Source organism: Gambusia affinis, linkage group LG21 (genome assembly GCF_019740435.1).
Source record: "Gambusia affinis linkage group LG21, SWU_Gaff_1.0, whole genome shotgun sequence".
NCBI lineage: Eukaryota > Metazoa > Chordata > Actinopteri > Cyprinodontiformes > Poeciliidae > Gambusia > Gambusia affinis.
In genome coordinates, this window is record NC_057888.1 from 1,482,751 (window position 1) to 1,504,447 (window position 21,697).

Genomic DNA, 21,697 nt, shown 5'->3' on the forward strand with positions numbered 1-21,697 from the left:
AAACGATAAAGATCAACACAGGTATTGGTTGTGAATGCATCCTGACTTTCTGTTTCTGTCCCTTTCTGTCAGAACCGGGGAAACATAAACACAGGAAATGCGAGCGGCCTCTTAGCGCTCAGCTGTCACAGCCTGCGATCGTTCGGCCGGGCTCCAAAAGGTACGACCCGCCTCCACACACACGCACACACACACACACACACCCTCTGAACCCCAAACAGCTCATCCTCTCTACCACTCCTGTCTGATTTTCTGTCCTTTTCTTTGTTTTGGGATGTGAACAAAAACCTGTTTCCAAAGTAATAATACATTTTTTTTAAAGCACCTGAAGTCAATTTCTGTGATTTCTGTTGTCATGGAAACCACATTAAACTAATATTCTATTGCGTAAGTAGAAAAATGAATGTAGAAGGTTTGGGTTATTTTAACATGTTTATTCTGGCAAAATGTAAAGAAAAACCTAAAAGTTTGAGAAAACAAAATCATAGTTTAGTTTCTATGACTCTGTCGTGTTTCCTGTTGACTCCACAGCGCCACCTGCTGAGCTCAGTTGCTAATTCTGCAACATGTGCTGCAGGCAGCTTGCTACTCTCCCACAGGGTCGCCTGAGGTCTTGACATGACCAACATGGCCGACAGAAACACGCCAACATGGCCGACACAAACACGCCAACATAGTTTGAATTAAACCTTTATTAACTGATTAGTTGATGACATTTCTGAGCTCAGTTTGTTGCATCGTGTGTCGCTGACAACCAGGATTCAGTTTTTATTTCAATTACTAATAAAACAATAAACATTTATGGATGAAACAAACTGGTCCAGTTTTAAGGTGACACTTTCTACTATGAGCCCAGTTTCACCTTCTTTCTATTTCTATTTCTTGATGTTAGACTTGACCCGGTGACCTTTAACCTGTTCTGGCTCTGTCGTTCAGGTGATTGGCGCTCACTAAAGGGAGTTTGTTAGCATCTACTGGACACAAGGGGCACTGTCCTCTGATTGGCTCGGACAGCCCCCTCTGACATGCCCGTGGCCAATCAGAGGTGAGTGTGTGTTTGTGTGTGTTTCCGTGTGTTTGCTGAAGCTCTTCCTTTCACTGCGTTTTCCCGCCTCTGCCTGATGCGGCATCACACTAACTAGCCTGACTCCATGTTTGTTTTCTGACTCCTCTGTTCCTCCGTTCTCCTCAGGTGTGTTATGTCGGGGGGAGATGTGGAGGTGTACCTGTCCCAGGTGCATGATGGGAGCGTGTCGTCGGGTTTCCGTGCTCTGTATGAGGAGCGTCTGCTGCTGGACGTCACGCTGCTGATAGAGGAGCACCACTTCCAGGTAGCGCTCCGATTCTTCCACTGTTAGCATCAATCCAACCGACTGGATCAGATGAATATTAGACTAACAACATTTTCCACTTTTTGTGAACTTCCTGCTCATTTATTGTTGATATTAGCAACAGGGGTGATGTCACACTGTGTGTGTAACAGAAAATTGGCTGTAAAGCAGGAAAATGTTTAAAAACTAAGATAAAATAATCAGGAAGTTGATATTTTAAGCAGCAATTAGCACAGTTAGCTTTAATTATCATTAAAGCTAAATAAACAAATTGAGACGGGTGCAGATTCAGGCACTGAATAATTTATCCTTAAAACAGATTTGTTCTTGAAATCAAATGTTAATTTTGACATCTGGAATAGTGATTAATCAATAACTGAAATAATCATCCAATATTTTAGCAATCAATTAAAATACTATATAAACTCTAAAAGCAGTAATTCAGACTAAACTGTTCTGTATGAACTGTATGTACATTTAGCATTTAAGTTTAAAAAAAACTGTCTGTAAATATGTTGTAGAATAATCAATCATCAGAAGCATTGATTAATCAGTCATTTAATCGTTAAAATAATTAATCATCATAATAATTGACAGAACAATCAATTAATTGTAAATAATTGATTGATCATCAGAGCAGTTTATTCCTGGTCAAAGAAATTGATTGTTATAGTTGATAGCCATTGATCAGCCATTGGATAATTGATTAATCGTCAGGATAATTGATTAATCGTCAGGATAATCAGTCTCTGCCAGCTGTAGCCGTTGATCCGGTGTTGCTAGAACGGTAACTAAGGTGACTCCGCCCACAGGCCCACAAGGCGCTGCTGGCCACGCAGAGCGACTACTTCCGGGTTATGTTCACGGCCGACATGCGGGAGCGGGACCAGGACAAGATCCACATGAAGGGGCTGACGGCCGCCGGCTTCGGCCACATCCTGCGCTTCATGTACTACGGCTCTCTGGAGCTCAGCATGCCCACCGTGCAGGAGATCCTGCAGGTATCCCTGCCTCTCCGGCGACTCCTGAGAAGTTGAAACTTTAACTCTGAGCTTAAAAACGTGTTTGTGTCGCTGCAGGCGGCCATGTACGTCCAGCTGACGGAGGCGGTGGAGTTCTGCTGCTCCTTCCTGCTGGCTAAGATCTGCCTGGAGAACTGCGCCGAGGTCATGCGCCTCCTTGAGGACTTCAGCGTCGGCGTGGAGGGCGTCCAGGAGCAACTCGACAACTTCCTCCTCGACAACTTCGTCCCTCTGATGAGCCGAGCCGACTTCCTGTCCTACCTCAGTCTGGAGAGACTCCAGGTCCGACAGAAGATCTTAGATGTTCACGCCGACCCGCGTTTGTCACCTGAATTATTGATTTGAGGCGATTGTAACATAAAAACAGTTTTTAGCTTTTAAAACTTTCTGCAAGACGTAGTGAATCTGTTGGCATCACAGAGGATGAGAGGAAAATGAACGAATTAAAGGTTCCATTCTGTATCAGATTCCATCAAAAATAGGATTATGATGCATTAAATTCCCTGATTTAAATGACATTTGTTTAGTTTAGCTGTCTGGCTTTTTTTTAAATAAGAAAATATCTAAAATTATTTAAAATGTTCATACTTTTTTAAGCATTTTAAATCAATTCATGATTCCTAGGATTGTGTATTTCAGTGCGTTTTAAAGTTGGCGCCGCCAGGGGGCGCTGTGGGGCGCCAGAAAGTTAGATGAGAAATTTTATTATTTTGCAAAAATAATAAGGAAAAAACGTAAATCCCATAAATTGTTTTAATCTATAAAGTGTTTTGTATTTCTGCTGTTTCTTTGTAAACTTTGTATTTGTGTCTGTCTGGGTTTGCAGACGGGTTCTGGAGCTCGGTGCTGTTTGGGTTTCCTGTCTGGGAATCGTTTTTCTTTCTCTGATGTTTTTTCTCCTGGTTGCGTTTTCGGCGCAGGCCTACCTGAACAGCGACGCTCTGAGCCGCTACCCGGAGATCGAGCTGTACGAAGCCGTCCAGGCGTGGTTGAGACACGACCGGCGGCGCTGGAGGCACACCGACACCATCGTGCAGTCCATCCGCTTCTGTCTCATGACGCCGGCGGACATCTTTGAGAAGGTGAGCGCCGCGCCGGGCAGCGGGGGCGGGGGCTCTTCGGAGGCGTCCGTGCTGAGGTTCCTGTCTCCTCAGGTGAAAACGTCAGAGTTCTACCGGTACTCCAGACAGCTGAGGCAGGAAGTGGACCAGGCGCTGGGATATTTCCACGACGTCAACCAGCAGCCGCTGCTGGAGACGCGCTCCAACCGGATTCGCTCCGTCCGGCCGCAGACCGCCGTGTTCAGGGGAATGATCGGCCACAGCATGGTGAACAGCAAGATCCTGCTGCTGCAGCGGCCAAAGGTGACGCAGCGCCGCCTGTTTGGGTCAACGACTTTCACCAAAGTATCTATTGATTGATTATTCGATGATCATACCTCAGTTTAGTTCATTGTGTTTATTGTTAGACCATTTGCTCCAGGGTTGGTTCGATAATTTGTTTGTTTTATTGTTTGTATCTGTAGTGTCTGTATCTGTAGGCTTAGTGATACATAGAAATGCTTTATTATTGTGCATTCACTAAAACTAATAGAGTTTTAAAAAGTTTGAAGCCCAAAGTGATAACCTATTAATGCCATAAAAATCTTATTTTCCATAAATTCAGAGTATTTTCCATATTTTTGCTCACTGAATGTATTAATCTCTTTATTTAGTGTTGGATTCATGTTAGTGTGTATTTGTCGGACCGGCAGTGTGTCCTCCTGTCAGCTTGGTGGCGCTAACCGCTGCCGCCTGTGTCTCAGGTGTGGTGGGAGCTGGAGGGCCCTCAGGTGCCGCTCCGACCCGACTGCTTGGCCATCGTCAACAACTTTGCCTTCCTGCTGGGCGGAGAGGAGCTGGGGCCCGACGGCGAGTTTCACGCCTCCTCCAAGGTTTATCGCTACGACCCGCGGCAGAACTCGTGGCTGCGCATGGCGGACATGTCAGTTCCCAGGTCAGACCGCTCAGAGCGCCTTTCTATGAAACAGTTCGGCCTTAGCTTGAAAGGTTCTCCATCCAGTCTGAGGAACTTTATTTTGTAAATTTAATTAGTTCTTAACGATTAATCTGATTAATAGGAGTTAATCAATTTGTTGGAATAATTGTCAACTAATTTATTGATCGATTAATCGTTAACTGGAGCATAAAGACTTGGAAAGAGGACATTTTCTGGAAGGACACACAAAGCCAAATATATACTTTCTGCATTTGTCTTTAAAAATGTTGTCGGAATAATCAATAATCAATAGAATAGACGATAAATCGTCAGAATAGACAGTCGCTAACAGAACCACCAGCTGCTTTAGTTCTGGTAAATTATTTGTTTTGCTGGTTTTGTAGGTCAGAGTTCGCGGTGGGAGTCATCGGGAAGTTCATCTACGCCGTGGCGGGCCGAACCCGAGACGAGACCTTCTACTCCACGGAGCGCTACGACATCACCGAGGACCGCTGGGAGTTCGTGGATCCGTATCCCGTCAACAAGTACGGCCACGAGGGAACCGTCCTGAACGGGAAGCTCTACATCACCGGCGGCATCACGTCCTCCTCCACCTCCAAGCAGGTGTGTGTGTTCGACCCGGGCCGGGAGGCCGGCGGCGGCGGCGGGTCGGCCGGGTCGGACTCCCACAGGACGCGCTCGGCCCGTGGCCCGCTGCTGCCCGGGACCCACGCCAGCTGCTGGGAGAACAAGTCCAAAATGAACTACGCTCGCTGCTTCCACAAGATGATCTCCCACAACGGGAAGCTGTACGTGTTCGGCGGCGTGTGCGTCATCCTGCGGGCCTCCTTCGAGTCGCAGGGCTGCCCGTCCACCGAGGTGTACGACCCGGAAACGGACGAGTGGACCATCCTGGCCTCCATGCCCATCGGCCGCAGCGGCCACGGCGTGGCGGTGCTGGACCGGCAGATCATGGTGCTGGGCGGCCTGTGCTACAACGGCCACTACAGTGACTCCATCCTCACCTTTGACCCGGACGAGAACAAATGGAAGGAGGACGAGTTTCCCAGGATGCCTTGCAAACTGGACGGCCTGCAGGTGTGCAGCCTGCACTTCCCAGAGTACGTGCTGGAGCACGTCCGGCGCTGCAGCTGAGGTCCGCTTCATGTTTTGTACCGACGGACTGTCCGCCTGGCGCCGCCGCGCCGGAACCAGGCCTTTCCAGGTGGGTCGACCCGGCGACCAGCACTCACCAATAGGTGAGGCGCCGGGCGGCTCGGGCGTTTTCACAGTTACCCTTTCTCAGAAAATTAAAGGAAAAGATGATGTCAGAAAACAAAAAGGTTTCATTCACTTACGTTTGGACTGGAGCGACCAGAAACACACTGGGAGCTTCTGGTCCTGGTTCTGGTCCTGGTCCTGGTTCTGGTCCTGGTTCTGGTCCTGGTTCTGGTCCTGGTCCTGGTCCCGGTCCCGGTCCCGGTCCTGGTCCCGGTCCCGGTCCCGGTCCTGGTCCCGGTCCCGGTCCCGGTCCTGGTCCCGGTCCCGGTCCCGGTTCCTCCTGAACACCTTTGACACATAGCTTAGCTGAAATACTTTAAACCCCAACAACTAAACGAATCAGATACTCAACATGACACTATACTCCGTAGCGTAGATGAACTCGGTGGTTTCGGACTCGTCTGGTTCCAGTTTGGTTCTGGTGTGTTCCAGTTTTCAGTCCCAGTTTCCCACCGAGCCACAAACACGTTCATCCCACGCCGCGTCTCTCTGCTCCCCGCCGCCGCCGTCACATCGAGAGGAAACCGCGGCGTTAGATTTAGGAGCTGCGCTGCTGCCGTTTGGTTTTGTTTACATTCCTGCACTTTATCGGTTCTCAATGAGTGTAAATAGTTTGACCCGGTTTGATACCAGATCAGGGCTTTTTGGGGCATTTCAACGAATCTGGACCTCATTCAAGAACATTTGGACGTTTATTTTCCACCTGATTGTTGATGGGAATAAAAACGTTTTAATCTGTGACAGCAGTAATTATAGATTATCATCCATGTAAAACTGCTGCTACTTAAATATTGATCATGTGTGGAAACATACAGAAACCTTTAAATGAAAGAGCTTGGAAATAAATTCAGGAGCAAAATATCGTAACGAGTTTCTGGTTAAAACAAGATGCAGAACTTGATATAAGAAACTTTCTTTAATGTAAATCTAGAAACTTTTTTATAAATAGATGGAAAATTCATTAAAACACAAAAACCTTGTTTAAAAAATAAAGAAAATATTGTTATAATGAGAAACAAAACATGTTAAAAAGATATAAAACTAAATCTTAAAACGAGAGTTTCTAGTTTCAGGAGAAACTTCATCATTTAACGAGAAAAATTAAAACATTGTCATAAGACAAAAAAAAGTATTAAAATTAGAAACCTGGTCATTCAAATGAGAAAACTTTGTTATAATGATGCAAAACTAGAAAATTTCCCGTTAAAATAAGAAAATCTTGTTCTAACAATAAACTTCTGTTTTATCAAGAAAGTTTTACTGTTTTATATTTACAACATTTTCTTATTTAACAGGAAATAATTTACTGTTACTCAGATATAAACCTTTAAAATCTTGTTAAAACAATTTTTCTTTTTAAAACAAGATATTTGTCCTGAGTTTATTTGCGTCTTAAAACGTTTCCATAGCAACAAAACTTCTACGTTAAACGTTTTATAGTCTGCTGTCTGCCAAAAACATCAGCTGGCCTCAGTTGTTTTATTTGTTTTGCATTTGCTTTATTAAAATATGCAAAATTAAATACTGAAGACCAAAATGTGCAACAGTTGCTTAAAATATTCAAACTGGCACCAATATTTATGATATTATATTAAATGTAAGTTCTAGATATCGGCACAAAATTGGTGGCAAAATTAGCTTTGGTTACGCTAGCTCCGGCTAACTTGATAGCTAGATTTAGTTTGATTTGGCAAAAAAACTGACAATTTTACTTGGTTTCTTATGCAACTAAATAAACTAACTGAAAAATTAACTTCAGGTAAGTTTAACCTCAGTATCTTCAGTCATTTGAAACAAACAGGGATCCAAAGTGCTAAAGTTAGCTACAGCTATCTTAGCAGCTAGCTTTAAACAATCCAGGTTAGTTTTAGTTTAATAACCACTTAAAAATATATACAATAAATATGAAAATAGTTTGCGATTGAATCACAAAATTGCAAAAAATAAAAATAAAAAATTAGTAAAGTTAGCTTATAAACATTTTTAAAATGTGTTTCTGTCATAAACTGCTTTAACTGCTTTATTATGTAACTGTGTGAAAGAATGAAAATAATATTTTCATTCAGTGTATAAGTTATAGAAGACCAAACATGAGCAGATAAACCTACCTTTAGCTTATGCTAACTATAGCTAACCTAGGTGTAATTAGCTACAGCTAACAGTTAGCATTCACTTCATTTAGTATACAAACACTGACTAACTTATTAATATGTAATTATGTAGGATGACTTAAAAAATAAATGTATTATAACTTATTTACACCAAATAAACAACTCTAGTTTACGTTAGCCACAGTTAACTTTATTTGGCCAACAAATTTTTTTCCATCACAGATTTTTTCAAAATAGAACGTTGTGTGTTCATTATTTACAAAAACATTGATAAATTAGTGTAGTTAAATCACAGGAAAAGTAATTCAAATGAACAGAAACATTCAAACTTCATCATTAATAAATATTCTGCTTTCTTATGTAATAATGTGAAATAGCAAAACAATACTTCTTTTTACCTAATTGAATCTCATTTACAGTTTTGGATAATGTTAGCATGTCATGCTAACATTAGCGTTAGCTTAAACTAGCTATGTTAGCTGCTAGCTTTCACTTGATTATGCCTGAAACCTTCAATTATCCAATTAGTTGTTGTTTTTTTTCCTTAAAATATGTTGATAAATTACAAGTTAATAAATATAAAATATTTGACAGTTTAATTGTATAAACATTTAAAAATAACAAACTGTTGTTATTCCACTTTAGTTGTAGAATTATTTATTATAATGAAATTTAAACTGTTATTTACAGGAAAACAACTTGGATTACGGTTAAATCACTTAGCTTTAGCATTGGCTAGCTAAAGCTAGCTAGCTTGATATTAGCTCCCTCATTTATTTAGTTTCTCTTCTTCCATTCTTGTTTTCTCCTTTGCATTTGGACTCAGCTGCTCACTCATTTGGTCAAATATGTTGTTTTTTTTGTGCCAAAATAGACAAAGAAGAAAAAAATGTTTGTAGTTCAGCTGGAGGATTTTTAAATTTCTTTGCCAGATATTTCAGCTGTTATTCTAAGATGTTCTTGTTTGAGGTCCATTGGTAATTTACCTCGGCTAAATGATTACCAGCCTTCGTTTCAACAAAAACAGACTGTTTTCATTTCAGACAGATAATTTAATCTGCACGTCCGTTTTCTGGCAGATCTAATCCTGACGTTGTCTTAGATTAAAGCTCGCACATTTCATCCTCCAGGCCACGTAGCTGAGCTGACGACCAGCCTGTTTTATTTTGTTTTCTTTTGAGCTAACTGTGAAAAGGGCTAGAGCAAATAATGATGCCGTCACGTCTTTCTGCTGCGTATTTATTTAATTTATGAGGTAGTGCTTTTCACTGAGCTATGCAGTAACAGTATTAGGAATGTTTTTATGATCAGAATTTCATTCACAGCCCGGTTCTTCAGTGTTTCTGTCGTTTTTCATCTCCACCCTGCAGCAGCATGTGAGTTTCTCCGTTTTATTTATTTTTCTGTTATTGATGAATCAGTAAAGTCAGAACAGATTTACTTCCTGAAGTCTGTCTTGACGTGAATTATAAATATATCAGGAACTTGAAGGCAAACATTCATTTTAAATGGTCATTCTGGAGCATTTATTATTGCGTCATCCCTTTACATTTTCTCTGGGTCGCCGTTAATCGCCGCTCCGCTCCAACGTTGCTGTTTGAAGAAGAAACTTGTAACCAGTAAAGTTCAGCCGTCCCCACCTGAGGAACACGCAGCATCCTTTATTCCGCCATTTTTCCGTCTGTCCGTAGGAAAACAGATCAGAGGACGCTAAAAAAATAAACTTTCATTGCTTAAACGACTGTACGGGGAAAAGAGAGAAAAATCTGAATAACATATCTTACTCTGAGTAGAAACTCTTTGGAAACGATTTGTAACCTTTCCAGAAATAAATGTTCATACTGGTCAACCTCCAGCTGCTGCTGAGTTTTTATTTGGTTTTCCTGTCATTTCTTTATCATTTATTTCAAAAATCAAACTTTTTTTTATTAAAATCATTGTGGACAAATGTGCACATAATCAAGAAACTTATAGCATCATATTGTAATATCTGTAGCTACTCCTAATCCATCAATGCAGTTAGTTTCTATTTTTAGATCAAAAATACAAAACAAATTACTTTTAACTTCTTTTTTACTATCTGTGGTGAATAGAAAAGGTTATCCATTCATTATTATTCATTACAACTTGGATATATATACAGTAAATTTAATTGCAGTAAATATATTTTTATTAAAAATTGATATTTTAAATTTTATTAGATATTTAATAAAAACATTTATTATATATTTCTAAAAAGATTTTATTTAATTTAAATAGAAAAAAATAGCTTATTTCATTTTTAAATATTATGTAAAAAATATATTTCAAATGTATTTTTAATTTTTTCTGTTTTAAATAAATGTAACATTTTGCATTAAAAAATAAAATATATAATTCAAGAAATATATAAAATAGTATATTATTGATTTTTTTTAAATATGTTTGAATAATTTTAATTCTTGTGTGAAATAAAAACCAGATATTCTCCAGATATGAACTACAGATTAAAGACTGAAACAGATTAACTTGATTTGTTCCTTCAATTCTTGGTTTGTTTATATTTCTGTCACATGGAGGAACATGTGAAATGGAGGCTGTAAAAACTGAAAACTACTGCTGTTATGTCCAAGAAGAATCCAAGAATTTAATTTAGTTCCACATGTTGGAGAGACAAATTGTTTTAGGGAGAAAAGATCAGAAATTTGCCTTTCAGAATGGCATGATAAAAAATCACGATTTGGATCACATTTTCCTGCTGTGTAAACTATAGTTAGTGTCTTTAGACAGAGGTTTTTGTTTTTTCAGAGCTGTTGTAACACTGACTGCTACAGGAGATCCTTCCTGCTTACAGCCGTCAGCATTTACAGCACATTTTTGAACAAACCTGGAGATGAGTTACATCAAGAATTACTTTAATTTTTATTAAATTATTTTTAACAATAAATTTTGAAAATAACAAACGTAAACCAAATCAAAATTAAAATGTTTTTAAAGGGCCAGCAGCTGATGGCAGAATTAGATTTTTTCCTCTTTCAAAGGATATTAATATTAATGTTGATTTACTGAATCCTTTTTGGGGTTCAGTTTGATTTTTAAATAGATTTTTAAACAGATTAGTTTCAGTAAATTTTTAATAAAAAAAATGTTAATAAATACAACTAACAACTCATTAAGCATTTATTTACAGTTCACAGTAAAATAATTTAACACATAAGAAAACGTCTTGTTTTCTCATACTCGATTCTATTTTCCATCAACGCGCATGCGCAGAGTTCTCCTGCGGCTTGCCGTAGTAAAGCGAATGTCATCTGAATGAGAATGACTTCTCTCAGACTGGTAACTATGCTGAACATTATCCTACATGTTTTCCAGCTGTAATCCGTATCAATAATCTGTATTCCGCAGTTTTGTATTGTTAGTTGAGGGTTTAATGAAGATATGCGTAGGTTTTGTCCGCGTCGGTCTTTAGCATGTTGCTAGCTGCTTTCGCTAACTCTTCGGTCCAAACAAACCAATATAAAAAAACGAGTGTTTGACATTTAACTTCTCTCTTATTCTCATCGTTTTGTTTTATGTTTGAATGGTTATATGTATTTTTTCTTAAATAAAAACATTACGGACTGCTCGGACTTATCTCTGCGTGTTGCTGTCGTGCCACCGTTTTCCCGCCAGGTGTCGCTGTTTGCCGCGGCTCCAGGGTTAACGGCCCTGATGAGCGGCTCGGTTCTGGCTGCTAGCGAGGGGAAGAAGAAGAACTCCCAGGCCGTTCTGAGCATCGACGAGGTGACGTCATCAGCAACTGGGTTTGGGTTGTTTTGAGTTTTTTTCAACTCAGATTTGATAGAAACACTAAACAACTAGACATTAGTTACTAAGGAAACCATAAATCTAAACATAGTATTTTTTTGCTGGGTGCTCCAGTTGCCGTCTCTGTACACCAGACCCGAGTCGACGGCGGCGCCGCTGGAGCCGGAGGCGGGCCAACTGGAGCAGAGCGTGGCGTCGATTAGGAAATGGGCCACACCTTACACCGACAGCTGTCAGGTGGGTGAGGCACGGTGGTGGCAGCAGCATTCTGTGGGGAGGGTGTTCTTCAGCTGTGACACGCTAGCAGAAGGGAAGGTAGAAAACAGCCGTGGTTTTCCTTCCACTAAACCTTTATTCACAGCTTTCTGGGCATCACATAAAATCCGAATGAAACAGAAATTTGTGTTTGATTATTTGGTTACTGAGAATTCATAATCCATTATTGGTCATTTGGTTGTTTGTCTATTTAAAATGTTTTCCAGTTCCAGTGACAAATGTTCTCTAGAGGTTAAAGGATTTTTTTGTCTTTGAGTGGGAATATTTGCCTTAATATAATGTTATTATTCTATTTATATTATTGTATTAGTTGAAAATGTTTTCAAAAGTAACAGAATTTCTGTTTTTTGCAAAAAACTTTTGGAACAATTTATCGTCCAGAATAATTAGTTTAGGTGACAGGCCTTCAATAAACTCTTCAGGTCTCCTGCAGGAAGGAGTTCAGCTTCTGATTTATTCCTGTTTCTGTTCATCTGAGTGCCGTCATAAACCCAGATTAACTCGGCTGTTATTTTCCCATCATGCACTTTCACTTCCTGTTGTGTTAGTTTAATAATTAGCCTTTAATGCAGAGTTTAACAGGTTTTTGTTGTTTTGTTTTTGCAGCAAAATGTGCGGCTGGCAGTGGAGAAAGCTGAGGTAAATTCAGAATAATCACCAATCATTTTACGCTTAGACAGAAGAAAATTGAAGTTTATTTAAATGTTTTGGTAATATTTTTATAAATTTATATAGACTGGTAACGTCTTTAGTATAACTCACTTTTATAACATAATTAACCAATAATTAATTCATTATTTTTGCTGGTTTTGCTTTTTTTGTTTCTTAAATACTTTTGATCATCATTAAATAATTTTTTTACATCAAGAAGTTGACATAATATTCACTTTGATGGTTAATTTTTTCAGTGATGAATCAGTTTTTCTGTTTTAACAAGCTGTTTGATGGACGGTTAGTTTTTAGCTGTTTATATGAATTAATCTGATGTTATAATGTAAATTTATAAAAAATAAATGTTTTGTTAAAATCAAGTAAATTTTTTCTTGGTGTTTGTATCACAGCAGGTGTACAAAACGGCGGAGCCGACAGTGAACGCATCGTTATCCACCATCAGAGGTAAGCAGAACAAGATGGCTGCCACAAACTGACATATTTATAAACAGCTGACAGAGCGAAATATTAACAATAAAACAATATTTTAAAAAATAAAATATTTGTGCAGAAACTGTTTATCATGAAGCAACGTTTTATTTAGAAGGAACAAGTTTATCTTGTTCCACTTTGTTTTGAACTGAAATGATGATTACATAAAATATTAAATAAAAATGTGATTATTACCTTTTAAAATAAATAAAATGATGAATATTCCATCAGTGTTAATTTACAGAATAATATTTGGGATTCATGTTGATTAAAAGATTTAAAAGTTAAATAATTATCCAGAAAAAATAGAGAAGGAAATACAAAAAGAAATAAAATTTATAAATAAACTTTGAATCATACAAAACAAAAGAATTTGATATTCAAAACAATAATTAATAAGCATAAATAAAATATACATAAAATCTTAATTTAAAAAACAAAAGAATTAAAAAATAAATACAACAAAAGAATATGAACTAAGATAAGAATTAAAAGATTAAAACCAAATTCAGAAATGCAAAATAAAAGTAAAAAGACAAATAAATAAATAATGAATAAAGAAAAACTCAAATTAATTATAATAGAAATTTAATTTTACAAATATTTGAAATTTTTATATTTCTTTTATAAAACGAACCTTTAATCTCCGCTTCGGCCCGGTTGGTGGTTCTGCTTCTGACCGTGCTCCTGGTTCTGGTTCTGACCGTGCTCCTGGTTCTGGTTCTGACCGTGCTCCTGGTTCTGGTTCTGACCGTGCTCCTGGTTCTGGTTCCCTCAGAAACCTACCAGTTCCTCAGCGACCCGCCTCCGGACCTCTATCCCAGCGTCGCCGCCATCAGTTTCTCCGGCTTCCTGGGACTCTACCTGGCCAGAGGTACCGTCTGTGTTCCGGACATCGAACCGGGTCGGGTCGAACCGGACCGGGTCGGTCTCACATGTTTTGCTCCTCCAGGCTCCAGGCTGAAGCGGGTGGCGTTTCCTGCGGGCCTCATGGCGCTCAGCGCCTCCATGTTTTACCCCCAGCAGGCCGCCGGGCTGGTCAAGGTGAGCATGTCGACCCAGAACTGGTTCTGGTTCTGGTTCAGATTTGCTTTCAGGTTTTTTGTCTCCTCTGACTCTGGGTTTCTCTGAAGGCTAAAGAACTGGACCAGGTTCTGGTTCTAACCCAGTTAAGCCAGTTGGTCCCTCTGGTATTAAACCGGGTTTGGGTCAAATCTGGGTTGGATGTTAATTGGTCTGTCAGCTTGGTTCTGGATGGTTCTGGATGGTTCTGACTGGTCTTGGACCATCCGATCTGGTTTGTGTTTTTTAAAGGAATTGGATTTTTCCAGTTTATTGAAATTTTTATTGATTATTTATCAGTATTTGTATCTGATACATTCAGGTTCAAGTTCATCCATATTTTTTCCGTCTCTTTAATTTGGACCAGTTCTTGTTTTGGTGTTGCATTCTGGGATTATTTCAGCCCATAAATTCAGCCTGAACTAAGATGGCGCCCGTTTGACCTTTAAACCTCATTTTGACATCAAATGATTTCCAGTTTCACACCAGTTACATAAACATGACTGGTTCCCAGTTTCATGACCTTCCTGCTGGATTTCTAATGGGAGATAAAAATATTTTTCTTTGATGATTTTCTCAGGAAGCAGCCGCCCGGTTCTGCTGTCTGGACTCGTTTCCTCCAGGAAACGGTTTGTGTTTCCTGGAGGAAACTGGGGCTGTGAATAAAGTTCCCTCCGCGGGTCGGAGTGTTTTAATCTCAGAGTTTCCTTTTAGCTTGGTGTGAGAAACACGCCGACCCGTCGGACCGGAGCCTCAACAGAACCTAGAAATGATGCAGGAATCTCTCTGACCGACAGAAAGGAAACCAGAAAAATCCCAGATGGTTTGATTTAATATTCAGAGCGATTCTATGCTGATGATGTGAAACTTTATTCAAATAAATTCAAATTATTAGTTTTATTTGACTTAAATGAACAACCAACCAGCGGTGCTAAGCAAACAAATACATGAAAAAATGACATTCGGACTGTTTAGGAAGCCTTTTCACATGTTCCTTGTGACACATGATGATATCACCATGGTGGAATTTAGCTCTTTAGCATTAGCTTCCACTAAATATCATGTTAGTGTAGCTCTTTAGCATTAGCTTCCACTAACTACCATGTTGGTGTACCACAACGTTAGCAGAATTAATGTTCATTTTTAGTTCTTCAGGTTTAGTGCAGTTAAATTGTAGCTAGCAGTGCCCACCACTGTTTATCATTAATATTATTATTATTTCATTCTATTTTTTTAATGTGACCATTTCGGCTCTTGTAGTGAAAATGTTTGGACACAAATGATGGACATTTTTTTCTGGATTATTTGTTATCATAACTAAATTACTTGATTCTGAATTTTATTGTCATTTATTTTCCATTTTCACCAGTTGAGTCGAGAGCAGGTGCTCAGCTGGACTCGACAGGGCCGCGTTGCCATGGAAACTCTGTGGAAAGATCCTCCGTTTAGCAAGAAAAAGGTCAGTATGGAAAAAGTAGCATGATTGTAACTTCTGTTGACTCCGCCTAACCGCACTCTGACGTGTTTCACTGTTAATCCTTTTATTTCAGAATAGTTTTACATGTGAAAAATGATTTTTTCGGTTTAATAATGATAAATATTGATCTGTTTGTGTTTGAGGCGGTGAAACCCGGGAAGTCACAGGAAGCAGAGAGCAGAAACAGCTGATCAGCTGCAGGTCGCAGAAACCCGATCACACAAACCAACCCGGTGCTCTGAAGGACGGCGGCCTTTTCCAGCAAGCAGTTTGTGTCATTTTGGTTGAAATTTGCTTCTTGCAAACGGTTCTTCCTCCTCTGCTCTTCATCGTTATCTCTCTCCTGTGATCTGAGCAACATGGCGTCTGTAAACACCCGGCGCCGCCGCAGCTTCAGACCGATGCTAACATGAACTCTCAGTTCACTGGATCGTCTTCTCTTGCTGATGAATCATCTGCAGTTGTTTGCTTCCTCGCTGCTTCTGTCCAAACCAAACACTGTCACTCCTGCAGCACACCTCACTGCCGTCTCACTCCGCCTGTTGTCATTTTACTAAACATTTACGGTTAAACACATTTATATTATGAATCAAAAAAGAAATGTGAGAGTGTGTGTGTGCATGGTTGTGTGTCCTGTCTGTATCTGTGTTGCCCGGTGACAGACTGGCGACCTGTCCAGGTGACCCCGCCTCTCTCCCAGAACGTTAGCCGGAGAGGCAGCAGCTCCTCCTGACCCCACTGGGACCAGGTGTTAGAAAATGGATGGATGGATAAAATTAAATCATTGGAAAATGAATTATAGTTGAAGTCCAACGTTAGTTGGTTAAAATACTGATTATGATGCTTTATGCGTGTTTGTCCACCGTAGATGTTGTTAAATAGATGTTTATCCATGGCTACATGTTCTCACTAAATGTCATTAAATATGTTATTTAATGATAATAAAACATATTTTGTGGTTTTGAAAGAGTTTTCTGATCTTTTCAGTTTTTTAAACTGTAAACCTTTTAAAATATGTCCAGTGAACCCAGAGTTCATGTTGGGTTCAGTTCCATCACCTGGACATTTGTTTGGGTTTCAGAATCTAATAGGTAAAGTTCTAATACCTACAGCATTTATAATTATCGTGTTTATATTTCCTTTGTTTTGTATTTGACAACATTTGAATAGTTACTTCATTTTAAACTTGCTTAACCAAATTATAGCTCTGCTTCTCTTAATTTTTTTTATTATGAACTTTTTTGGTGTTCATAGTTTTATTTGGCAGTAATCCGACAGGAACGAAGGAATCCACATGTTCACCTCAGGACGGTGGTGTTGAGGTCTGTAGCCTCTGTATGCGGGCGCCACTAAAACCAGGGCGCCATGTGATGCCCCTTTGAGAAACTGAAAAAAGTGACCTACTTAGTGAGTGATGAGTGTTGTTGTTTTTCTCTCCAGGTGCTAACCAAACCGTAGCAGCTAATCCACAGGCAGTTTTCTCCTAATGCTAACGGTAGTTAATCATGTTTTAGATGTCCTTCACTAAATGAAAGGAGGGTCACATCACATAGATGCAGCATGTCAGCAAAAATAAATATTACGGCATAACTAGCACCAGCCCAGTTAAACAAACTGATGCTAATGTTAGCATCTTCATATCGGCTAACAAAGATTTAGCCTATATATGAAACGATGTAATTCATATTGGCTAAATCTATATGTAAATGTAATTTTTCCTGTTCAGTTATTTAATTTAACGTTTAATTATTTGGAAAATTTGATTTTGTCACCCTAAAGATGGATTACATTTTGTAACATTTCTAAACTAATTATGTTAAGTGTTAGCAAGTTTAGCTACTCTTCACTTGTGCTTTTTATATTGAATATATGTTTAAGTTTTAGATCTGTAATGTTGTAAAAGTCTAATATTAGCTGGTGGAGCTAAACCATGAATTATCAAGTTATAGTTTCATAATCAGACCTTTTTCCAGGGTGACTAAAGAGACTTTGTTGCGTCATTACTGCTCGTTTATTGATTCTAAACTAAGAAGTACAGAAATGCTGGTTAATATTAAACAGAATAACATATTTGTAAACTAAATAAAGTAAAATACACTCAGAATCACAACGTTGATAAATTTCCCCATTTAGAAGCTGAATTTGTAAAAACGAGCTCTGGTTTGAGCGGAGAGCCGAGCCGATGGGACGGTTGGCGGTCTCGGGTTTCCTCCTCTTCGGTTGCGGCCCTGCGGTCACTCCTCGGCCGGAGTCGCCATCTTGACCAGGCTGTCCTTGTCGAACCTGAAGAGCCTCCAGCCCTCCTCCTGGGACAGATCCTCGGCGCCGCGCCGCTTGTAGAACTGGACCGACGGCTCGTTGTTCTCCGCCACCACGAACATCATGCCGGTGCAGCGAGTCTTCATGGCCAGCTGGGCGACATAATTAAAGAAAACATTTTAACTACCTCCACTGACTCCCTAATAATAAAATAATTACTATCAGTGACATTTTGGGAACAATCTGGGGTCCGATTAAAGAAACTAGAAGCTGGTTTTGTGTTTCATTACGTCACTCAGGTGCCGCAGGATTCCAGAACCGATACCGAGCCCTGAACGGAAAGAGACGAAGTTTAAAACTTGTTTTATTTAGGGAAGCAGAGGAACAGAAACTGATTCACCTCGGCGGTTTTCTTACCTCTGCACTTGTCCATCACATAAAACTCCTCCAGGTACAGCTGCTTGCCCACCCAGGGGTCATAGGTGAAGTAGTACATGGCAAAGCCCACCACGTTCGGCTCTGCAGAGAAAAGGGCCGTTTAGTTTTTGTGAGGGTGTCCAAAGTGTGGCCTTTGTGGCCCACTTCCTGTTTGTCTTGCAGAGAATAAACACACAAGAAAAATCTAAACAGTCGGATCCAGTCAACATTTAGGACGTTTTGGCAAGTTTTGTTTTATTAAAATATTGCTTTTTGTTTGTAGTTTGAGGGAAAAAAAATATTAAAAAAAAATTAAAATACAAAAATATATTTGTATTTGTGGCCCTCATCTTTTTCCACTCTGTTTTTGGTTCCCATGACAACGGTTTGGTTTAGATTAGATCTCTTGACGACAGAAAAACACGACTCTTTCTGTATTTATGCATTTAAATGAGTTTTCCACACGACCCGTCTCCTGATGAGTGGCTGTACGCTCGCTGTGCAGGTGGAAATATTTTTCTATCTCGTTCTCAGGTGGTTGACCTTTGACCCCCTTCTCCTGTGTTTTATGTGGAAACATCCCGGCTCTCATTTCAGGCTTGTTTTTGCTGTTGCTCCTGAGTTTTTTCTGCTGATTGTTTCACATCCAAGGCTGAACACCTGCAGCCCTGAGTTGGCTCTGCTCTCTGGAAGCCATGACTACCGGACGTAAACAGGAAGCAGAGCTGCTGACGCCTGACGGATGAACCCAGGTGGTGAGTAACTGGAACATAAAACCAGTATAGTATGACTGGTTTCTCTTCACTGGTTCGTACCGTCGCTGCTGTTCTCTCCTGGAGTTTCAGCGATGATGCAGTGGTAAAACGGCGTTTCACCAAACCCATCCTCAAGGAGATCTGGAAGGAAGAAACATTTTAACCAAACCATCGATGACTTACAGAAACATCCAGACTAAAGGGAGAAGGAGACTCACCCTTTTCCGTCAGTGTGACCTGGCTCTCCATCTCTTCATATTTTGCAAGTTCCTGAAATGACAGGACAGTTTTAGTTTGGTAACATTAGCACTGAATGCTAGCTTAACCGTAGCAGAGTGACTGCTAGCAGCGTTTCACAAACAGGTTTAACCACCAGAGATTAGATCTGTCACACTGATTGTTACTAGAAGCATTTCAGTTAAACCGGTTTCTTGTTTACAGTAAATCTTTTAGGGAGTTCTCAGGCTTCTAGTCAGATAGTTTCTGATTGGGGAACAAAGCTGCAACATTTGTTGCATTTCCAGCTGCTGAAAATGAATCAAACCATTTAAAAAACATGTCCTCCTGCTCCCCTGTGGGGGGCGCTGCACTAAGGACCACAGAAGGAAACAACCAAAACATTTTGAGTGGTTTTGGGTTTGCTTGACGTTCACATATGCATTCGAACCGAACCAGAGTTCATTATTTTACGTTTCATCACAAATATTATAACCTTAGATTAAATTTTTTATTTCTGCAATGTTTTTTTAAAAACAAACTTAAATCTCATCTTTTGATATTGTTTAACCACATTAAAACGAGTTTTATAATTTATTTTTCTATATTTATCACAAGTATTTTTTAATCTCTGTTTATCATTTGCGGTTTCTGATGCGTTACTACATCTATTGAATTTACTTTCTAGATTTCTCACCACACAGCTGCAGTTCCACAGCTCACATCCTTTATAATCATATCAAGTAAATGTATTAATGTCCATATGCTTTAAGCCTGGCTGTCTGCACCTTTAAAACTCCTCAAAGCACGTTATGTTCCATTGTTTTAAATCAAACGTAGTGAGATTAGATTGTAAAGTTCTCCTATTTTGCAGACATGGCAGTGATATGAAGTCGGATTTGTTATTTATGTCAGGTCAGCAGTTAACAGCTGGGACTCAGGGTCAGCCCGGTAAGAACATAAGCTCGGCGACAGACACAATTACCATATTTGGAGAACCGGAAGTCAGAACTGTTACGAGTCTCGGGGATCTGACCTCATTCTTCGTCATTCTCTATCAACCGACGTCAGTTTTATTTTTCACCTTCAAAAACATTCAAACGTCTGTTTATCTCCTACCTTCACCAGTCGTAATATATCGGACACGTCTTTGGACTCGGCTTTTCGTAATTTATACTCCATTTTCTTCTTTTACTCTTTTTCCCTTTTGTTAGAAGACCTCTGTATGTGAAGTGGAAGATCAGGTGTTTCTTCATTCGCTTCGCAGTGGCTTTTCCCCCACAGTCAGCCTCTGGTCAGGACCAGTTCGTCGGCGTAAGCTCATCCAGCTCTCGGTGGCCCCTCACTGGGTCGCTGTCGGTCAACTGCTCTTCCTTTGTTTACGCCGGGTGCTTTATACCCAGCTCGCGCTCGACTCCTATTGGTCAGCTGACCTAGCTCTAAGATTTCTGACGAATCAGCGACCACCTCTTTGGATTCAGGATTCCGTTCGTCCAATCAGCATAAAAAAGGGCTGAACATTGGATTTTTGTTTTAACAAAAAAAACTTTAAACTTGATTTATTTTTCAATTAAAACATTAAAAATAAGTTTAAATAGTATCTACATAAAATTATTCAAATTTACTCACTACAAAAATGAATACATTGCTTGAAATCGATGTTTTTAGTGTCTCCAAATGTTATTAAATTGTAATTAAGTGGCTCTCTGGAGTGACAGGAGCTGTTGCTGGCCACAGAGGTAAGAAGAGGAATTTTGAATCCCTCCCATAAGGGAAACCATGAGGGTTGGACTGTAACTAAACACCCAGGTCACACAGGAAGGGTTTTGATAATTCATGGATACAATAGATGGTTAGAAGTTAATGTGTAACCAGATGTTGGTGTTTTCTGTAACTCTGCTGATAGTATCTTTCACTGGTTGTTACTCTAAATCGTTTTGAATCACTTTTGAATCAGTTGAAACTCTTTAAAGACACGAAAACAACTGGTGGTCAAATCAATATGAGCTGATTAAGATAGATCTGAACTGGATCCTTTCTAAAGGCCTTTTTTGATATTTTCTCCCAAATAGGAAAAGATCCCAGTACAGAGTCAGAATATTATAAAATGACTAACATACTAAAAGTATGAAAAGTTTGCTTCATACTTTTAATACTTACTTTTCACACCTGCTTAAAGGTTATTATTTTCAAAAGGTCCTTTTAATCCAACAAATGAGCTTCATAGGGACACATATTCTAATTTATTGAATATAATTGATGCTGAAATCAATGTTGCATTTAAAGTTCAGAAACTTGTCTAGTTCACATTGAGTTTCCTATGTTATTTATGACTATGTTCCTTTAGAAATATAAATATCCATTATTATCCCACAGCGGGAAATTCAAGTGCAGCATCAAGTTAAAGGTAAATGGAATATGCATATTGTTATATAAAACAACAAACTGTGTAGTCAGGGCAAGTTAAAAATAGCATTTTCTCTTTAGATTCAAATAAATATGTAATTGTTTAAACAGCAGCAGGAATATTAGTTGAAACAATAAAACCTCTGCAAGTGCAGCAGGGATGTAAACACATTGA

General features: G+C 39.5%; 3 protein-coding genes across 5 annotated transcripts in view; 2 read left to right on the plus strand and 1 right to left on the minus strand.

Moving 5' to 3' along the window:
• klhl15 (kelch-like family member 15) overlaps positions 1-9,577 on the plus strand; it is an 18,662-nt gene extending 9,085 nt beyond the window's left edge. For 2 of the 3 annotated variants that reach the window (XM_044105074.1, XM_044105075.1), the window contains exons 2-10: positions 73-160; positions 937-1,045; positions 1,193-1,331; positions 2,144-2,332; positions 2,411-2,635; positions 3,274-3,435; positions 3,508-3,717; positions 4,158-4,348; positions 4,735-9,577. In XM_044105074.1, coding sequence (XP_043961009.1) covers positions 1,026-1,045; positions 1,193-1,331; positions 2,144-2,332; positions 2,411-2,635; positions 3,274-3,435; positions 3,508-3,717; positions 4,158-4,348; positions 4,735-5,485 — 1,887 coding nt within the window. In that variant the 5' untranslated portion in view covers positions 73-160; positions 937-1,025 and the 3' untranslated portion in view covers positions 5,486-9,577. The remainder of the gene's footprint in view (positions 1-72; positions 161-936; positions 1,046-1,192; positions 1,332-2,143; positions 2,333-2,410; positions 2,636-3,273; positions 3,436-3,507; positions 3,718-4,157; positions 4,349-4,734) is intronic. The other variant, XM_044105073.1, reaches the window with a different exon arrangement.
• Positions 9,578-10,908: 1,331 nt separating this feature from the next.
• On the plus strand, positions 10,909-16,438 carry apoob (apolipoprotein O, b). The gene is made up of 9 exons (XM_044105184.1): positions 10,909-11,040; positions 11,377-11,487; positions 11,626-11,748; positions 12,394-12,426; positions 12,849-12,903; positions 13,709-13,804; positions 13,883-13,974; positions 15,362-15,451; positions 15,613-16,438. The coding sequence occupies exons 1-9, from the start codon at positions 11,017-11,019 to the stop codon at positions 15,658-15,660; spliced, it is 672 nt and encodes a 223-aa protein (XP_043961119.1). The 5' UTR covers positions 10,909-11,016; the 3' UTR covers positions 15,661-16,438.
• A 1,023-nt stretch (positions 16,439-17,461) lies between these two features.
• LOC122824470 (diamine acetyltransferase 1-like) lies at positions 17,462-20,490 on the minus strand. Its single transcript, XM_044105201.1, has 6 exons — positions 20,236-20,490; positions 19,119-19,170; positions 18,961-19,041; positions 18,146-18,247; positions 18,019-18,059; positions 17,462-17,880 (listed from the first exon to the last, which is right to left on the minus strand). Exons 1-6 carry the CDS (start codon positions 20,296-20,298, stop codon positions 17,704-17,706), a joined length of 516 nt encoding a protein of 171 aa, XP_043961136.1. The 5' UTR covers positions 20,299-20,490; the 3' UTR covers positions 17,462-17,703.
• Between the last annotated feature and the right edge of the window lie 1,207 nt (positions 20,491-21,697).

Excerpts from the sequence above, each read along its gene's own strand:
- LOC122824470 (XM_044105201.1), bottom strand. The coding sequence starts at position 20,298 with ATGGAGTATAAATTACGAAAAGCCGAGTCCAAAGACGTGTCCGATATA. Across the intron at positions 19,042-19,118 it reads GGTCACACTGACGGAAAAGG|ATCTCCTTGAGGATGGGTTT; the intron begins GTGAGTCTCCTT and ends TCTTCCTTCCAG. Across the intron at positions 17,881-18,018 it reads TCCTGCGGCACCTGAGTGAC|CTGGCCATGAAGACTCGCTG; the intron begins GTAATGAAACAC and ends TATGTCGCCCAG.
- apoob (XM_044105184.1), top strand. The coding sequence starts at position 11,017 with ATGAGAATGACTTCTCTCAGACTG. Across the intron at positions 12,427-12,848 it reads TGGCAGTGGAGAAAGCTGAG|CAGGTGTACAAAACGGCGGA; the intron begins GTAAATTCAGAA and ends TTTGTATCACAG. Across the intron at positions 12,904-13,708 it reads ATCGTTATCCACCATCAGAG|AAACCTACCAGTTCCTCAGC; the intron begins GTAAGCAGAACA and ends TGGTTCCCTCAG.